The sequence below is a fragment of the Ascidiella aspersa genome, chromosome 1 (assembly GCF_963924565.1).
Source record: "Ascidiella aspersa chromosome 1, kaAscAspe10.2, whole genome shotgun sequence".
In the NCBI taxonomy this organism is placed as follows: Eukaryota; Metazoa; Chordata; class Ascidiacea; order Phlebobranchia; family Ascidiidae; genus Ascidiella; species Ascidiella aspersa.
Window position 1 is genome coordinate 3645513 of NC_139447.1, and position 19889 is coordinate 3665401.

Below are 19889 nucleotides of genomic sequence, written 5' to 3' on the forward strand. Positions count from 1 at the left end.
TTTAAAAGAACGTTATGGTAATTCCCAGGCAGTCAAAAAGTACTATTCACGAAAAGCATGCAACATATATCGTTAAATATAAAAAATGAATTACAAAGTTAGTTTTCTTGCATTCCGGTTTATGTTTGGTTAATATTATCATTTAAAAACATTTCAAAAATTGAAATGAATTTTTTTTTTAAATTGGAATAAATTGTACAAGCCTATATAACTTCAGAAAAGCCTGTTATATATATTTAATAAATAGGTAAATGTCTCACTTGACAACAACAACACGTAAATTCTTCGAAAGGAACAAAGTTATTATTATGGGAACTTGGCCAGCGATGCCGGTTGTACGCTGCTACAGTACATACGTTGTACGGGAATGTGTAACAGTGCTTTATACGGGAGGATATGAGTAAATGGAACGACGCAAAAACAACAACAAAAAGTAACAATTGGATTCGAGTTTAAATATATGTGATGTAGCGAGTCTACATATATACGTGGCTTGCAACGGCATGCTTGAATGTATCGGGCTCTGTTTGGTAACCATGAATGTGTTTGCCTGTAAATAAGCCGCTAGAGAATAACCATCAACATTTTCACGCTTATTGTGTCGTAAGTTTTCGTCCAGGGAAATTTATATAAACGTAAGCTGCCCCCACAACACAGTTCTGTAAACAAGTCATTTTAAAAAGTCCAAGTCAAGTCATTTGTAGAATAACTTAAGTCCAAGTCAGGTCTTTTTGAATAATTAACAAGTCCAGTCACATGTAGAGGAAGTCAATTCTAATCAAGTCCTTCATAAATATCACACGTTACGCTATTAAAATTGGATAAACGAATAAAGTCATTTACCCAAAACACTTAAGTTAAGTCATTGGCTTGGTAAGAATATCAAACACCATGTTAAAAATGAATACAGAGTTATTGGAAACGTTCAAAATGATACCTACTTCTGCATGAATTTTGATATTTCGTCTTACTACAACCTCCAACCATTATGCTCCCAAGTTCATTGACTTGAGCCATTACAACACTGCCACAACCTAACACCTCAGGAAAACGAGAAAACAGTGTGAGATCAATTTAAAATCAAAAGCGAAAATAACATCACAGGGCAATGTTGCTCCTATGCGAGAGAACTGTCTGCAGGTCGGGAAAAAGCTGCCGAGTGGCTGTGTCGAGCAAGTGGTAAACCAGGTGCCTGTTGATCGTCTGGTTACTGAAAGACTCCAAAACTTCGGCCACCCCGCTCTTGAAGTGTGTTTGACCCACCAGTAGGGGTAGGGCGTCGGGGAGGGCGGACCCTAGGGCCTCTCTGGCCGCCTCCAGGACCTTTTCCGGGTTGGTGTCTTCCTCGTCGGCGCGCGTTTTCTTCCATTCGCCCTTTGGCCACAATGCGTCCTGGAGAGCCTGCCACATAAAATAAGGTCAGTTTTGAAGTTTACGAGGCCGTTTTGAGTTTTCTAGTGACATCCATAGTTGTGACTTGTGAGTAACAATGAAAAAAGTTTAGAAACAGAATCAGACATTTTTTAAGGAATATATATTTCGCCTATACTGTCATCGTCAGTTACTTAATTTGAAGAAAAAAAAAGGCAAAATGGTTTCAGTAAAAAAGTGCGACAGCGTCAATGCTGTCACGTGATTTATGTCATAATAATCATTTTTGCACTGGCTCAAAAAACACCTTGGATTTTTGAAAGTCCGACGCCTTTGTCTGAAAATGATGTGCATTTTAGGTTTCAGAAACATTTGCTTGTCTTTTTTAGCGTCACAGTACGTTTTATTTTAACCTGTGATTCACATCAACGCGTTAAAAATAGATGGCCCAATGCCATGGGTTAGAACAGACCTGGGCAACATCCGGGAAAAAAACAACAAAAAACAAAGAATAAAAAAACAAGAATATCTTCTGTATTTCTCGTAAGTTCTAAGCAAGTTTTGGAAACTTTACAGACAAATAGCGCCCTCTCTACTGTGGCACTCTCTCCAACGAAAGTTGAACAAACTTCGCCTAAATAGGCTAGTCCTATACTTATATATTTTTAGCACGTCGAAAGTATAGTCTTTAAAATATGAGCAAAATAACGACCGTTTTCTAAACTCTAAAATATACCGATTCACATTTTGGTAAACTAATTTAGGTAATGCATGTTGTGCATTTATCCCGATTTCTGTCGTATTTGGAATATGGCCGTTTTACCGAAAATAACACATAGGTAACTTAAAGCTTTAACAAGCAAAAAACGTTGTAAGTTTTTTTCTATGAATTTTTCATATTTTAATCTTAACTTTTGGGTCAACGCGGCCCACAACTTGATAAACGCCAATATATCAAGAAATGTACATTTTGTGTCTTTGCTTAATGCTTCTCGTCCCCTTGTAGATCTAAATTCAACTTTGGATTTCAGAAAAAATCAAGTTGCATTTTTGGCGCTTCGCGCGACGTCCTGTGGCCATCTTTAAATTATGACTTAAATTGTACATTTTCGCATAACTCCAAACGTAGTAACAAATTCGTTTTCACCGTCATTTAGGGTCGTATTATGTTTATTTCAGATCCTATTTTTGACCCGGCCCGCCACACCATTTTTAGTTTCCCATGCGGCCCGCGGATAGAAATAATTGCCCACCCCTGGGTTAGAAGGTTACTAAGCTCACTTTATGGCCCAACTTGTTTAATACCTATATAAAATACCAATGCGGATAGAAAATTGAAGTAGAGCCTGTGGATGGATGGATTTCAAAGACTGGAGTCGTGAGGCAATTGTGGCGCAATACGATCACATGTTAAAAGTGCGAGGTAATTTATATTTACGTACGTACAAGAATCATTGTCTGGTATTATTTTTTTGTATGTTTCACTTCTATTTTGAATTACATTTTAAAGTGCATGGTTTATCCCAACCATTATAATTTGACAAGGTACGTTTTTTGCATATTTCTAAAGTACCATCACTGTCTGGAATAAAATGGTGGTTGAAAAATGCGCTTAAACGACCATTTCCGGCCTTTGTGCACCAATTCTAAAGGAACCTGCACAAAACGCAGCTATGCTGTTGCATGATTACGTCACTCGGTATCCGGCCACTGCTGCACATTTTGGCAAATCACTGGGCGCCAGTTGCAAACTTACGAATTCATTGTGAAATGAGCAGTTTGTAAAGAAGTTATTTTAAATAACTTCAAATCGTTTTACTTACAAACTTAGATAATTAGCTCAATTTTATAATAAAATTTTAAAAGAAAACACTTTATTTCAACCCAAGTCATTTGACCAAATGACTAAAGTGAAGTAAAGTTATTTGAAAACGGTGTCAAGTCATCACAACACTAATAACATATACAACCTAATCAGGCATAAGATGACACACTAAATGTCAGAGCTCAAAGTCATATAGAGTTTTAAATAAATAAAAAACTAACGGTGAAAAATATGTTGAAAACGTTTACCGCAACACTCGTTTTATGAACCCCTAACTAAAAATCGGGCATGCGGAAAAGTAAAATAGGTGCTTAAAATATTAAAATGGCAAGTACAATTCATTACAAGTAATATAGCGTTCGCCATCAACCCACCGACAAATACTTCATCCACTTTTCCTTGACCGTGAGTTCTTGCAGATGCACGTTGAGGTAGTGGGTGGCGAAGCGGCCAACCGCGAGAAACGAGAGGGTGTTTACGCCAAGCTCCAAGCCCCAGATTCGCTTGGTTAAACGGAACAGCTTGCCTGGAAGAAAAAAACAACATTGGTTGTTGCCAAGTAGCGTCTCTATATGCTTGGTTTGATTCCCTCAAAGGCCCGGTAAGCGGTAAATACTCTAATTGTTAAAACTAAAAGTGAGGAGACAAATTCATAGAATGCTTAACACTTTAAAGTGTTAATTAAGCTTTGAAGAATAATGGTTGGAGGTTGTAGTAAGACGTAAGCCAATGCAGAAGTAGGTATCATTCTGAACGTTTCGAATAACTCTTAATTCATTTTCTGTTTTATTAGGTGTTAGCTAGCTTTAAACAATTTTAAAAATATAAATTGGCATAGATATTATGTTAAATAAAGATATATAAGACTAACTCAGTCTTAAAAATGTGTCAAGTATTATATGAATGTGTCTTTTCCACTTTTAATTTTACCAAGTTAAAGTATTTACCCCAGTAAGCAGACAGGCAACAGAAATGTTCAGTATAGGCGACGCCAGCTGAATACAGCAGCATGCCGGAATTAGAATCACATCAGCGTCGAAACAAAACACAGTGCGGAATTAGATCACAATATGACTTATTAATACCTGATATATTTCGGTTGCAATTGTCTGATAACGACGTTTACAAGCTTCTATTCATTCACTAATGTTTTGGTCGGTTGGCCTTACCAATTGGCCACTTAAAAGTGGAACGCAAAGTCATTTTAGGTATCGAAACGTGCTGGCCGACGTCGTATTTTCTTAACTTCAATAAGTCTTCATTGGCTTATAGGTTAAAAACCACTTTGAAAAAATGACGGCAATTTCCAAACTGGTAACTTTTAGAAGGATTAAGTTCAGTGGACACATGGAAATTCTAAATCGACGCAGACCGATGACGTTTTCATCGGCTAATGCACAGGGCAGTTGTAAAAAAAATAATCCTATTCCACCAAGTCACTAAAAACTAATTAATGGGAGAATGCCGAAAACTGCGTTAAGAAAAAGCAATGCGTGTATGAGCGTGGCGCTATACACTCCACGTCTAGGTGTTGTGCCTCATTCGAAGAACGCTTGTCAAAGTGCGAATTTAAAGAATTTTCAAACGTCAATTATTCATAGAGTTGGATGCTGTAGCGTTAAAAGAGCGAATGTGGATATTAATGTTGCAGCTATTTGACAATGTTGTCTATTATGCTGAGGCGATAGTATGAAAATTTCCAAATTTTTCGTACCCAATTCTGCCGTTTATTTCGGGTAATTGAAACCAATATAATTTAATGTGTTTACTGCCGATGGTTACGCCTAATTGTACATACGCCAATCGCAAGTTTAGATAAAGACCTGTCGCTGCAAAAGTAGAACTGATAAACAACAATGTTTAAAAAAACAGGATCGAATTGCTGAAGAGCTAAAAAGAGTTCACTGTTTAGTATTGTACTCACTCTAATGACAAAATATTAAGTTTTGGCAACAACCTTGGAATGTATTACAGTTAACACAACTGCTTCAAATGACAGTTGTTAAACATTTTGGAGATTACTTTTTTTTGTTTAATATACACATGTTAGCAAATTAAATTACATCCACCGACCTGCAACTGAAAACTCGCCGAGGAAATTGGCATCAACGTCTGCTTGGTTTTCCATGCGATCGCACCCATCGCCTTGCGTCCTTCGCGCCGGAGTCGACCAATGGGCGCGAAAAGTGTTTCGACAGGCCAGCAGGTTGTCCGGGGTCCGCCAGGGCCGGCCAAATGTGACGTGGTTGGCGTTCCGGGGGCCGTTAAACGGGGTAAAGTCGCGGTAAGCGTCCTGTAGCACTGAAGGCGCCGAGGCACGGCCGAGCACCAGGTTCTTAAGCTTCTTAACCGGTCCTATAGCGGCCGGCGTTATCTTCATGGCGGGTATGGTGTGCGTCATAGAGGGTACGCGTGACGTCAGCGTCGTCGAGGGGGCGCGTGACGTCAGTGTTGCGTCACCGGTTCCCGGGGCTTCCCCCACCGGTGGCAGCTGTGGCATGGACTTGGAGTGGTTTAGGTGCTGGTCGGTGGATGTTGGTGGAGGGCTGGGAACGTAGAAGTCACCGTCGTTGTCCGAAGAGAATGTGTCGGCGATTTTGAGGCTTGCTGAGCCCAGGAATTCCTGTAGCGCGTTTTTGAGCATTTTGTCGAACCTGGGGTTAAAGTTTTTATGTTATGGGAGATTGTCTGTTCGACATGAAACTGAAGACCACTCGCAAACAAATTAAATCACATTTGAACTTGATTACGTTGTCTGTGTTTTAACAAAAGAATAAAATAAAATTTTCAAAATAATTGCTCAAAACATTTTCGTTGAATACTGTAATGTGATCAAACCATTCCTTGATAATTCGACATATTTTTTATTTGGCTCGATAAGATTGCGTTAGAACGCTTTTGGAGGGGGGCACACTATTAGGACCTATTAAACAAAAATATCTGCAGAGTAATTAGCTGTAGATTCATAGTATTGAGACAAACGAGAAAATGAAACCGAATACGTAATACCATATGTTAACCTTAGTGTTTTATTTTATTTCAACACTGCTCCTAGTGGCGCGCTTTGCCTAGAGCATGTACGTGTCTCGTTTAAACGTGTCTTGTTTGCCCTACATTTGAGACGCGCCTGTGTTAGTGGTAACATCTACTCTGTTGCGGTGTAAGTTAAGTTTTATATTTATTCCGTGTTAATTGTTATTAGCGTTGATAACTTTGTGTGATTCTATTTGAATAAGGAACTAAGTTGTTGTTAACATCATTGTGTTTATGGTCTGTTAACTGATAAAGATTTCAGTGGACATCAACTTTCACCATATGCAATGGAATCGTACCTAAAACCGTCGGAATAGGTTCTAAATATCGCATTTTTTCCTTGAATAATTTTTCAAATGACTTGACTGGAATTTAAGTCATTTCAAAATGACTTGTTCACAACACTGGCTTTTAACGTACCTAGGTATGACGTCAGACGGCCTTCTGACGTATGCTAGACGTGGGTCGGAGTTGAAAGCGAGGAATTCCTTCATTTCGGCCGACTGGCAAATGGGAACGTGGCTGCAAAGCTAAAACACAGATAAAACTTGACCCAAACAGTTTGCTTTTTGATTGAAATTTATAATATTTAGTGAACGGTAGAAATGTGTAGTAAATGTTTTATATATTAATCGAAAACCACCAAGAAAATTCGACATGTATGCTACAAACAGAGCAATACTCTTGTCTGTGTATTGTCAAAAATATACCCTAGCGTAGTAATGATAGGCAAGTTCATACGACCACCTAAGAAATAGGTTCCATATTTAGGAACACAATACACGGGTTTCTTTAGTAATTTCAATAAAAATATAAAGCCATAATATTTGATAAAAGCGACATTTCGCAATTTACAGACGTTTCAGCAATAACTCATGCCATCGTCAGTGTAAAAATCAAGTGAAGATAAAACGCTTTTATCAAATATTATGGCTTTTATATTTTTATTGAATGTTCCATATTGTTTTGTAAATTATTAAGCTTAGTATGTGTTTCCACAACAGAATCTTGCCCTCCAACAGAACACATTATGCCGACCTTAAAAGTTCTAAAAGTTTGTAATAGCTTTAGAAACGGTAAATTGTTTATTTTATAACACAGTCGAATAAAACACCAATGATTTTGAACGAAGCAATGCATAAGCAAAGCTCTTTCGACCAACGAGCCTCTTAAAACCGAGTGTCGGGAAAAAATAACTTTGCACGAAATAGTTTTATTTGTTACGGACACAATAATGTGCCGCTATTTTGGAATATACTTCGACGCCTATATACCCACAAGTGTAAACTACCAGTTTTGCTTTTAGCTTGGTCGCTCAACAACAACACACGTGGTTTTCTCGCAAATTCAATGCGTAATAACCTGTTTTAACGCAGTAAACATTGCGTCACTATTTAAGGCAATGTGTCGTAATACGAACGGCTAGTCAACAAAAACAACAAGTTTAATGCACATCGGAACGAATGGTAAACACAACCAGACTTTGATAACTAGGTAATTCTAGTTTTCTAAATAAATGAATTAGGGCAAAATATGGTTAATTCTAATTCATTTCTAATAGTTAAAACAACCGTTAGAAAGTAAGTTGTGACAATAATGAACATTTGCTATGTTAACCGACAAACCTCCCTCGGGTACGAAATAAGGCGTAATAAAACAAGCTTTTCAGCCCAAGTACCTCTCTGAGATAGGCCTGCAAAAACAGGCGTCGTTTTTGGATGTACTCCTTGTCGCGGTTGCCGATTGGCATGGGGAACATGCGGGAGGGTCCCCGCACCCCCTGCGCGATCTTGCGAAGTGAGGGGTTCTCCCCCAGGCGATCCTGCAGCGTCAGGAATTCACGGAACCTCCGTTGAACCTGAAACATCAAAAACAGGTTACAATGTATTACAGCAAAAAATCTTTGGTTCTTTTTCTCTTCAATTGCTTGTAATTTTTTATCACAGGCTTCATAGTCACATATCTTGAAAGGACTTGCCCAGACCGAATTTAGAACAACAACGTCGAAATAAAACACAGTTCGGAATAACACCAAAATATGACTAATATCTGATAGTCGTATAACGTATAAATCGGAATAAGTCCTTAATCTGTCGAATTGAGGCCTGCGTAAAATGTTAGACTGGGGCATTTAGCTATATGACATGCAATTTTTTTTATTTTTTGTCCTTGTTATGAGGATCAATATCTATGAGAACACTGTGAACACACAATAAGGCCTAACGCAAAAAAATCTATAATGCCAAAGCATTAAGACCAACGGCATAACAAAGCCAATAACCTGACACATCAACAACAGGTTACAATGGACTCCAGCGCAATTGGCATTTGTTCGTTTTACAGATAACAAACAGCGTATTGTGATTGTTTTAAAGCCGCAACGGGCGTAACGGGCAGTCCTTAAACTCCATTTGCTTAAGGCTGTAACTGAGCCAAAGACTTTTAAAATGTCATTTTAAATTAGGTAATGATTTTTGAAGGACAAAATCAATAAGCCCTTTCATGAGTTCGATTGGAAAACGTTTGCCTCCGGGCGTATGCCGGATGCATTACGTAATTCAAGTTAAGTGTGTGTGTGTGGCATTAGTTGGAGAACCGAGCAAGGAAATAACGTGATCTTGAGGCAGAAAAAATACATAAATATATACATATTCTATTTACTTTTAGTTTTTGAGGAAATTGAGAAAAGTAACCTTGCAAAACTGACATTCAGCGATTACATTTTTACTTGTACAATATTTTACAAATAAATCACAACGAAAAATCTACCCTAACAGTCTTAGACGATTTTATGCACTTTTGGCCTTTCGTAACAGTATTTTCTTATAATTGTGAGTAAAGAAACATACATCGCAGTTTACCCACTTCCCATACAAAACAAATACCTGAACCCATGGTTAGAAGTTTTGTTAAGACGTGTATTCCAAACGAGTCTGAAAAACTTTACTTCAAACACTGAAAATGACCAGCGTAATTTTTAAAACAACCCTTGTTTATTCTAGATCCACTTTTAACTTCGACTCTTATGACGTTGACAATGCATATTGTTTTGATAGAACGTTCAAACAATGTTAACTAGAGAAGTAGTAGTACTGCATTTTTTATAACCTAAATACAGCTTTGAAACAATATGCACCAATTCACTGTATTTTATACAGTTAAATAACTCATTGTCAACTTACCTGAAACGATTTGCACCAACGTACTGTATATATCTAGTTAAAAATACTCACAGTCAACTTACCTGAAACAATTTGCTCCGATTTACTGTATATATTTAATATACAGTTAAATAACTCATAGTCAACTTACCTGGAACGATTTCAGATCGGAGCCTTCGCCGGTCGGTTGTTCGTCTTTAGCGCGCGAAAAAGCCTTCAGAAAGGTTTTCTTTTGTGCTGGAGGGCTAGCCACTGCGCTGTAGGTTATTCTGTACATTGTGTACTTATTCCCACTGTCGAAAGCCTCCGCCATCGTTACAGCTTCGGGAATGCGAACGTGTCGAAAGATCCGCTGATCCAGTAAGCTTGCGAAGAAATTAGCAGTTGAGGTTTGTTTAAGATTAGTTTGCGCCATTTATAACTTTGTACCCCGGTAGGGCGTTTTATCATTGGGCTTCTTAAACTGGGGTCCATGGAACCCTTGGGGGTTCGTGAACTAGTTTGAGGGGATCCATGAAGGCCTAGGTGAAATATGAAGTAATCAATTTTTTAAAGAAAAAAAAAATAAAAAAGTTTTGCACTGAATGTGTTTAGACTCCATTTCACTTTCACATTTTTAGACCAAAATTAGCACATTTCTGAAATATATTTGTATTGTGACGTTAATTTATAACGTCACCTCTGAAAATGTTTTGTCTACCGTAGTCCACCGTAAAGCAAAAACTTATGTGTCCACGGTAAAAAAAGTTTAAGAACCACTGCGTTAGTTTAAACAAGTAAACACAAGATTACGGCTTTAATAGCTTGAGAAGCGCACTTCTTCGAACAACGATCAGTCAGCAAGGTTTAAAACTTTTCATATAAATATGCAGTTTTCGCCATACGAATGAAATTAGTTTATCTATACAAATAAATAGTAAAAAATATTTAAACTATTAAAAAATGCAAAATAAACAAATGAAAAAGACAAGCTGCCGTGGGACCACACAAGGCTTAAACGGCAAAACTACGTTAATCAAAAATTTTAACACGTTATTCTGAAATTCTGACGATAAAGTCGTTATTAATACTGGTCTTATAGGCGGAATCCGACAAAACCTGGTAATACAACTAAGACTAATGTTACCTTCAGTTTCATTCAATTTTTTTGTTTTTTTAATGTAGTCTGACTCTAATCACCGATCTATGCATTCCAAATTAAAGGGTTAAGCAAAATTGAACAATTACATTACTTGACTTAAGTGTTTTGGACAAATTACTTGACTTAAACTTAAGTCATTTTATAATGTTTAAACCACTGTTAGATACCTCTTTTTCTTCTGTTCCGCTTCATCAAACTTAGGCGAGAAAAAGCCTCCTCGTTGAAAATGCTGCCCGAGACCAGATGACGACGACTGGGGCGCGGTTGTGCTTTCACCCTCGGGTGAGACTGTGGGTGAACTGGGGCGACTGGGTGGGGTTAGCTCACCACAGTCGGAAAAGTGTCCCTGCCTGGCGCCATTAGGCAATGACAGGAAGCTGTCAATCAACGAAGAATCCGGCGAGGTTGATGACAGTGCGTCGGGGTCACCAATTTCGCCACAGCGAACAGTTGGAATATCGAGAAGCACCGATTCGCCAGAAGCGTTGTTGTTGTTTGTGGTCGAGAAACGCGCGCTTGGCGATTGGGGTGGCGCATCGGCGTCATCGGCAACATAGTCGGCCGACACGAAGCCTGACATCTCATGGTCAGGCGAGAAAGCGAACGATGATTGCTGGTCAAGCGTCACCTCAACACTGTCGCTATCCGAAGAAGTAGCGTTGGACGAAGCGTCTTCATCATTATCAGCGTCTTGCTGTTCCTGCTCGCTCTCCAGCACTGTGACCACGGCGCCGTTGAGCCACAAAGGCGAGCTGAGCAGATCGATGAAGGGAAAGAGTACGTTACAAGCTATAAGCTCGCGTATGAGGTAGAGAGATGTACCGCTTAGTACGAAGTTCCGGGGTAGGAGGGCCTTAAGCAGGACGGCTACTAGGGATCGTAGGTGGTCGATCTCTGTGTCGGGAAGGTTGGACATTGCAAGGTGCCCGTGCAGCTTCTCGTAGGCGACCACTGTGAGCTGCTGTAGCCTGGAACGTGAACAGAGCGTAAGGTTTTTAAATCAGTAAAAAAACACAGTTGGAGGCCCAACTAAGACAAACGGCTACATAATTTTGTCTCTTGGCCCCTAGGTTAAAAAACACTGAGCTACAGTTTGAAGTGACCAAAACAATATTGAAGAAGTTGGAATAAAGTATATCATCATTCTAGGGATGTTTTATCTTCTAGGGATGTTTTAGATTCAGTCAAGCGATCAAAACGCCATATCAAATGGTCATTCGATTTAGTGGAGTAGTAGATTCATCTGAACTGAAAATTGCCCTAATTTATTTGCCATCCACAGCGGCCGAATGGTCCGCAAGTGCATATGTGGTGTGATACCATGATTTAATCTATCAATAGTCCTATAAAAGATACACACGCATACGTGTGCTAACTTGTAATCTAGCCTTTATAAAGTGATGAGGTATGGTAAGTGGGGGAAAAGTAGATGTTAGAAACTGGGTTATGGTTGAAATTATTAGGGAAGTTAGTGATGTACTTAGGGGTGGGGTAAAGTAAAATGTTGTATAGGCCTGATTCTGGCCATTAAGGTGTTATTCGGACAGATTTGGGATATATTCCGATTTATACGTTATTAAATGACTATTAGTCCCATTTTGGTCTTATTCCGAACTATGTTTAATTCCGACGTTGATGTTGTTTTAGAATTCTGTCTTATGGCTAGAGTCCCTTTAAACATCCCTATTCGAAAGCCAGTTTGTCGGTACCTGTCGGGGTCGTTGGCGCCATGTCGCCCGGCGCACCGTTGAGCCTCCTTAAAGCAGGTGTGATGACGTAGTAGGTGACGTAAGAGCAGCTGAGCGAAGACTTGCGAGTCGACTCTGGTGACTCGAGCCCGAATCTCGACGAAGATATGCTCGAAGAGTTCAAAGGCTTGCTGGACAAACTGCACGTCATCGCTCACCGTGTTGTACCTTGGAAAATTTACCATTAGTTTAGCGATGAAATATCCTAAAGCAAGGCATTGGTTTCAGATCAGAAATGTCCCAGAGCAAAGTGGTTTAATTTGGATTGTAATGATCAAATTTTTTCGCAGTTAGGATTGCTGTAATTAACTTTATCATTTTTTTTTGCATAAAGTAGATTTACACTAAGCAGGGTGGTCCAATTAGGATTGTAATCATCTGAGGCCACAACATATTATTTGAGAATTATTTTCGACACAAACAATTTAGGCAATGAACTCTCGTGGTTGTGTATGTTCAATATCCGTTTACATTTTGGCGTAGCTGCCCACTACATGTATGAGTTGGTAAAATAGTAGCGTGTGACACCATGCTTTGGTGTTTGCCAAAATTGCCAGAAAGAGGGCATTTGCCGCATGGACTTAAAACGCCAAAAATAACGCCCACATTTTACATGTAGCAATTACCGATTTAAGTAACCCAAGGCAGATGAGCCAAAAATTTCTGCCAGACAATTTTAACGCCAAATAGAAATCAAAATCAATCGAAACTTTTACACGTTGATTTTGTACGGCGTAGTTCGTCAAAGAACAAATGCCCCTCGGAATTCACTTTAAAGACTAAAACGATGTTCAGCTGCCAACAGTTATTAGGCCGTGGCGCAGCCTTGGACAGCTAGATTTATTTTTGCTTTATAAAATTAGATTAGAAATAAAATTAGAATTTACCGAAATTATCGAATTTTTAAAATTACGCATTTTAAGTGGAACTTCAATTTGAATTACCTTACAATTTTTATACGTTTTAACATATCCTAGATGCTTTTAGAGAGTAGAAATCACCAACAAGTCGTTCCAACCAAAGAAGTTTTTTCAAATTATTTTGTTTTCGCTGAGAGACTAAAAATGCCGTTGGACAAAGTAGCATTTGTGGTTAAATCGAATTTAAATTAACTATAGAATTAAAACAAACAAGCAATTCACAAACTAGATTAGAATTAGCCACATTTTGCTCTTATTCATTAAGTTAAGAAACTAGAATTATCTAGTTGTCCAAGTCTGCTGTTGTACAGACCACAACACATTAAAGCATTTTTTCCAAAATTAAAAAATTAATGCATGTATTTGTGATTCACAGCATCGCAGAACGGGCTTACCAGTCCAGAATAAAGTCCTTTACAATGTTGCCAGTCAACTCGCGTAGTTTTTTCGTAATTTCGTCGTCGAAAATCGCAAGAGAGGTCTCGGGCAAGCCAGATTGCGGCGCCGCTTCAATTGTGCTTTTCTTATTGGTAGAAAGGCCTGCGCGCAATTTGAATTCAATAGCTTAAACAACAATTCGCTCGGAAGAATGACGTTCGGCGGTTTGATTGCTGCCTTATAGGGTCTTTGTATTGGTCTGGACTAGCATAGTGTATGACAAGCATGACAGACGAAAAATGCCTTGGCGGACCGGGTCCATAATAATACAAATGGACATTAGAAATCTGTTGATTTCAGTCCAAAAATGTGAAAGTGTAATGAATGGTGTCTACATTTTAGTGAAAAATTTTGATTAAACTCTTTAAAAAAAAAAAATTGATTACTTAATTGATTCTATTTCCATTAGGCCTTCATGGACCCCTAAAACAAGTTTACGGACGCCTTGATAATTTAGCATTGTGTGGACATTTCAAAAAACACAATATGCACTATTGACGTCATAATCGTTTGAGGTTGTAACTGTTTGAAAGGTGAGTATTGTTTGAATCTCTCAAAATATTTTAATTAATAACTATTTGTATTCCACCCTTGTCGGAACTGGTGATCAAAACAAGAGCAACGTAATCTCGGACAAGCCATTTTTAATCTGCAACTAATTGTACAGATTATTTAAAGAGTATTTCTAGTTTTAAATCTAGAGGTCTAATAGACACAAAGTTCAGTGTTTTTCAGTCGACCCATGAACCTGAAACATCAACTCTATACAGCCGACAAAACTCTGCCAGTATTTAAATGGCTCATGGTGTACTGATTATGCCTTTTTAATTATCTTTGGATGACAAAATGTGAGCAAACCAGAACCCACTCCATGTGCATTTTTGCTACACGTACCACATATTTTAAAAATGTTATTTGACTGCAAAATCAATAAAAACTTTCCTAGATATCAAAAAAGTGCTGTTTGGCATTGGTGATATTTTATTAGAATTTAGGGTTATTCTAAAATATATAAAGCACTATTTGATTATTTACTAGCTACATCTTGGTAAAACCTGATGTATTGTTTCTGTTAAACGCAACTTTTAGCTTTATGTATTGTACTTAAGAATTACCATGAGAATTTTCAATCTATAGTAATGCTATAGTTTGTGAAAAAAAATCGAATTGTTTTTGGCGTGTGTTTAAAACGCGAGAACGGAACGCAAAATGGCCATGGAGAAAGGAAAGATATAAATAATTAAGGAAACCGGCTTTCTGATCTCATGCAAAATACAGTTACAAGCATCAGGAAATGAAAAACTACAGTTCGCTCTGCCATATTATGTTACTTACCGTTTTTGTTATAGAGGGATAGCAGAATGTGCTCGATTGGAAGCAAGGACGTGTTCACAATTGCAAAGTACAAGGATATGAACGAAACGAGAAAAGCCAGCAGAGCATTTATCGTCAACGGCCAAGTTGTCATTTGCACAACTATAAGGCCGAACAGGGTCATAAAAAACATGACCGCGGCTGCCTCCATGTTTGAACACTGCAAAACACAATTACAACCGGCTTGCCTTTATTAAATACAGCTAAGTAGGAGGATTAAATATTAAATTGCCACTCTTATAATATGTACTAATCAAGATTAGTCATAAACACATAGGAAAACGCATGGGATGCTAATATTACCTAATTAAATTATTTTGTATAAGTTAAATCCAGTTGTTTTAAGAAGTTTTCCATAAAAAACGTTTTTTTCGTGCAAATGCTCACAATTTTAGTTGTCTGTGTCTCAAATTTTATAAATACGATTTCAGCTTTACCTGTAATTCAATAGATTACCTGCTGCAATAATTTATGTCTGAAATTTGTTCAAAATTAAAAATTTTCTGTAAGGATTTTGTTATCCTGCAGGTTTAAAATTTTTCAATTCAAGCCCTGCCTTGCAAACTTTACAAATAATCTATGTAAGCTTTAAATATATTTTTTTTTACACAAACCTGTTAATATTCTTGCTGAAAAAGTATGTTGGTAATTTCCAAGTCTGTTTTTTCCTCTTCCCTGCAAGTTTCCATTGCCTTACACAGATGAATTGCGAGCAAATGTTTGCACTGCAGTAAACAAGAACAACAAAGAATGTGCAGTTGACCAACACCAAACATTTTGTTTCTGTGGCAATTTAACCACAACAGGATGTTATTGAGTTCTACTTTACATGGCAACTTGTGTACCATATTGCAATTCAAATTAAAGATTATTGCCGGTTTGGCCAATTGTAAACAGTTTTTATTTTGATGTTTAGCAGTAATTTACAATTAATTTGGTGAAATAACAACTAAAAAGTATGTAAGTTAAAGCATAAAGAAAAAAAAAATATATATAAAGCTTTACACTTTTGATGTCAAACTTATTCCAAATAACACTGTTCTAGTTAGGAGCATAATGGTTGGAGGTTGTAGTAAGACATAGTAAGAATAATAAAGCTCATAAAGAAGTAGGTATCATCTAACGCTTTGGCTCTAAAAGATAATGGTTGAAGATTGTAGTGAGACGTAGTAAGAATATCAATGCCCATACAGAAGTAAGTATCATTTTCAACATGTTGATGTTCTGTATGGTGTGCATTGGCATTGACATTCTTACCACCTAACACTGAACTAGTTCTGTTTTAAGCACATAAAACCCCTCGAAAAGGACAAGCCAATCAAACTATTAATCCCATATTGGCACAAGGTGTGTACTTACCATCAGTAATTCACCACGCTTCATTACACCAAAAGAGTAGGAAAGACATGGACAGAATTGCAGAGAACTGGGACAAGTATATACCCTGCCAGATGAACCACAGACCTGGTATGAACAACATTTATACATGTCAACGATTATTTGCTAACAACTTCAAAACAACATAGAATTTTATAAAAGAAAAATATTTTTGGGTACACTATGCACGGATATGTAATATAGCTTGATAATGAATTACAAAGCCAAAAAAGTCGAGTAGATCGACATCATCTTGATTAAGACGTTTACATTAACTGAAGATGATGTCGATCTACTCGACCTTCTTGGCTTTGTATTTCAAATCTATTTAACCTGATAAACGTCTTTTCCAGTGTGGCTAAATATATGAGTTACAGCATTTCTGTCGACCAGATCAAGAGCAGAGAGAAGTGGTTGACCAAATACACAATTTAATCTGAAATAAGAAATATTAAATTAATTTGAAGGCTAAGACTTGTCGGAGAAGTCAAAAATTCTACTTACACTGATAGAAGTCTGCTAGACACTGCAAATAAGAAAACAAGTGTTTTAATGAAATAATTAGGCATACTTATGCTCAATGAGACATATGTACAAACATATGTGTGTTAACAACTGGAGTCTAACCCTTCTACAGCTGCTTTTTAACCAACGATTACGGCTTACATATCATAGTACCCTGAAAGCCATTGCAGACTCACCGAATCTGTTGATCAATGATTCAAGCAGAGCAGGTTAGAAAAACAACTAGCCTGCAGTGAGGTTCGAACTCACGACCTCCGGTCAAGCCCGAGTGATTATGGGCCTAGTAGACTTATAGCAATACCAAGCGTTACAGTTAAATAAGCGTTTTATTGCTTATAATGATCTGCCTACTCTGCTTGCATCATTGAATGACAGATTCGGTGAGTCTGCAATGGCTTTCAGCATACTCATGCTCTGACTACATTTCTTTAATTAGACACAATGCATGGGATTAATAACAACCAACACACAGAATAAACGACATATTTTTTCTTTGTTAGTGCAAAACAACAAATGCACAACTATCTTAAAATATATACTGGGATCTACTAATGGTAGAATATTGTGTTTTACTCACATTCTCTGTGCTTTTTATATTCTTGCTTCACTTCATCAAGTAGTTGGGATGTCACAAGGTCAATTACAGAACTCATGACATAATACAATGCAATTAAAATGCCCTAAAAATGTCAAAAATGCTTAAGAATTGACAAATGCAGTTTAAAGCACATTCACAAATTTAAGCAATCAAATGCAACTAAGAATAACAATACCCACGGCCAACAATTTCCTAAAAATAGTCCACAAAATAAATATCAAAAACAGTTAGTACAGAAAAATTATGTATTTAAATATCATAGCATACTAAATAGTTGGTATTCAACAGAAATGGTAAAGATAATTATCATAATACCTAGGTTGGAACGCCAATGACTGCAACTTAAAGACAGGAAAATAATAAATAACAGCAATAACATGATTATTTTAACTTTAAAGAACGAAATCAACAGTTTAACCTTTTTAAATATTATATTATATTTTTTAAAGGTACAAATATAATACAAAATGGTTTAAAATTATTACGTCCAATTTTTAACATAGCCCTTAAAATTGTCACCAGGAGTAACATAAACCCTTATATTGTGATACAAACTGGTCACAACCCCCTGGTATGCTGTCCTTGGAACTCCAGATTTAAAGTCTGACATAATGCCTAGAGCATTTGCAATTGTTTTAAAAGTAGATGCTGATGAATACTCAATTTTAACTTCTTTGTGACCACCAGTATACTGCATAAGATCTTGCAAAGTTATTTTCGGAATTTCGTTTAGTTTGTTGAAAAATAGTTTATCGTATGAATTTTTGCGTAAATAGGAAACTTCTACTTTGCTCCAATCCACTGGTTCCGAATTTAACTTTATAAACTTCAAGTGCTTGTCATAAAACTGTCCGTTGCTCACCCCCACTCTGCCAAATGTTTTCGTCCGACTGATTTCTGGACGAATGCAGGAACGATCATTTCTTTGCGCCGGTTCCCGAAGCCAGTCGTCCCAAAACGCTGCCGGCCACTTTGGCTCCAATTCCTGCCAGTATGATTTGCTTAACATCCAACCAAGTCCTGGGAAGAAGTCGGTGCGATAAAGCATCGTCTGGCCATGATCTACATCTATTGAGTTCTCTTTGCCATTATCATTCCAAGCTGAAATGCACATCAGTGTTTCATCTTGCAAAAGTACATCGTGTAACCTTAAAAAGTAGGAGAAAAAATCTGGAGCAATTTCAAGGTCATCTTCCACGATTATTAGTGCATCTGCAGCAGGATACCTGGCAAAAACCTCATTGATAGCCCATTTGAAATGGGCAGCAAGTTTGTAGTAGCCTTTTAAATTTGCATGTTTCGAAGGTATGTTATTTTCCATCATTGTATGCTGCATGTAGCTCAACTTATCTCCATAGCTTTCAATTACCTTCTTTGTTTCACTGTGGCCGCCGTCCTGGCTGACAATGATCGGAAAATTGTTTACAGTTCTGTATTTGAGAAGAAGGTCCAGGGACTTTGAAACAGATGGTCTATTGCAGGCCATAACCAAAACAGGGATGACAGTGGATGAAACTTTTACAGAGACAGATTTTGTTGTCGTTGTAGTGGGTTTTACAAAGGTTTCGTTATTGGTTTTATATTGCTTTAGAGTATTCAGGTGGTTTTGTATTTGTTTTAACAGAGCACGATGTGTTGATATTTCTTCAGCCAATAAATGTAATTTGGGGTTAACTTGATTAACAAACTTTGGATTGTAAACTTTACCATCAAAACTTTCCGCATCATCCAGTTGAGGTATAAACAGATAAAACCACACCAAAACCATGGCAAATACGCCTAAAAAAACCAACCCCTTTGTTCTTAATTTACGCATTTTGTTTCATTATGTATTACCTTTAAAAAAGTATTAATTTACTAGAAATTAAAGGTAATTACTCTAGTATTAATATAATACAATATTAAAGAATACGAAAAGGCTATTTGTTCTTGCACCCATATTGGGGAACACTAATTTACGGAATGATGAATGGTCGGAACGCTCACAGTATTATTATTAAATATAATAACACTTGACCCACCTTCACCCAAACCCCACCCTAAACCAAATATTGTGCGTTGGTTTAATAATTGTTTTAACGGGGTAACACTTAAATTAGTGAGCGTTCTGACCATTCATCATTCCGTAAATTAGTATTACCCCCATATGTGATTATGCACTGAATTGGGTTAGGGTTAGTCAGGGAATGGGTTTGCATGGTGGTATAATTAAACTTTATTTTGGTCAGGGTGCGCGTTTCAATTTTGATGGGTCAAGTATTATAATCGCTGGTCTAAAATCCTATCACTTGTATTTTTACAGTAGAAACGAAACGAGTTGTAAAAAATTAAATTGCAGGAAAGACTCAAACGCTAATTCTCTAAACCAAATAATGTTA

The 19889-nt window shown here is 37.4% G+C and overlaps 3 protein-coding genes across 3 annotated transcripts; all 3 read right to left on the reverse strand.

Moving 5' to 3' along the window:
- Positions 1 to 706: 706 nt before the first annotated feature.
- LOC146166594 (sorting nexin-19-like) lies at positions 707 to 16401 on the reverse strand. Its single transcript, XM_083393671.1, has 12 exons — positions 16371 to 16401; positions 15626 to 15736; positions 14973 to 15171; positions 13595 to 13739; positions 12241 to 12447; positions 10699 to 11499; positions 9542 to 9755; positions 7908 to 8087; positions 6650 to 6759; positions 5270 to 5850; positions 3571 to 3722; positions 707 to 1401 (listed from the first exon to the last, which is right to left on the reverse strand). The coding sequence occupies exons 3-12, from the start codon at positions 15160 to 15162 to the stop codon at positions 1099 to 1101; spliced, it is 2883 nt and encodes a 960-aa protein (XP_083249797.1). The 5' UTR covers positions 15163 to 15171; positions 15626 to 15736; positions 16371 to 16401; the 3' UTR covers positions 707 to 1098.
- Positions 16338 to 17743, reverse strand: LOC146166595 (zinc finger SWIM domain-containing protein 7-like). Its single transcript, XM_083391564.1, has 4 exons — positions 17491 to 17743; positions 16893 to 16914; positions 16722 to 16824; positions 16338 to 16475 (listed from the first exon to the last, which is right to left on the reverse strand). Exons 1-4 carry the CDS (start codon positions 17564 to 17566, stop codon positions 16338 to 16340), a joined length of 339 nt encoding a protein of 112 aa, XP_083247690.1. The 5' UTR covers positions 17567 to 17743.
- Positions 17744 to 17849: 106 nt separating this feature from the next.
- On the reverse strand, positions 17850 to 19344 carry LOC146166596 (alpha-1,3-mannosyl-glycoprotein 2-beta-N-acetylglucosaminyltransferase-like). The gene has a single exon (XM_083393756.1). It carries the CDS (start codon positions 19325 to 19327, stop codon positions 17993 to 17995), a length of 1335 nt encoding a protein of 444 aa, XP_083249882.1. The 5' UTR covers positions 19328 to 19344; the 3' UTR covers positions 17850 to 17992.
- Positions 19345 to 19889: the final 545 nt, after the last annotated feature.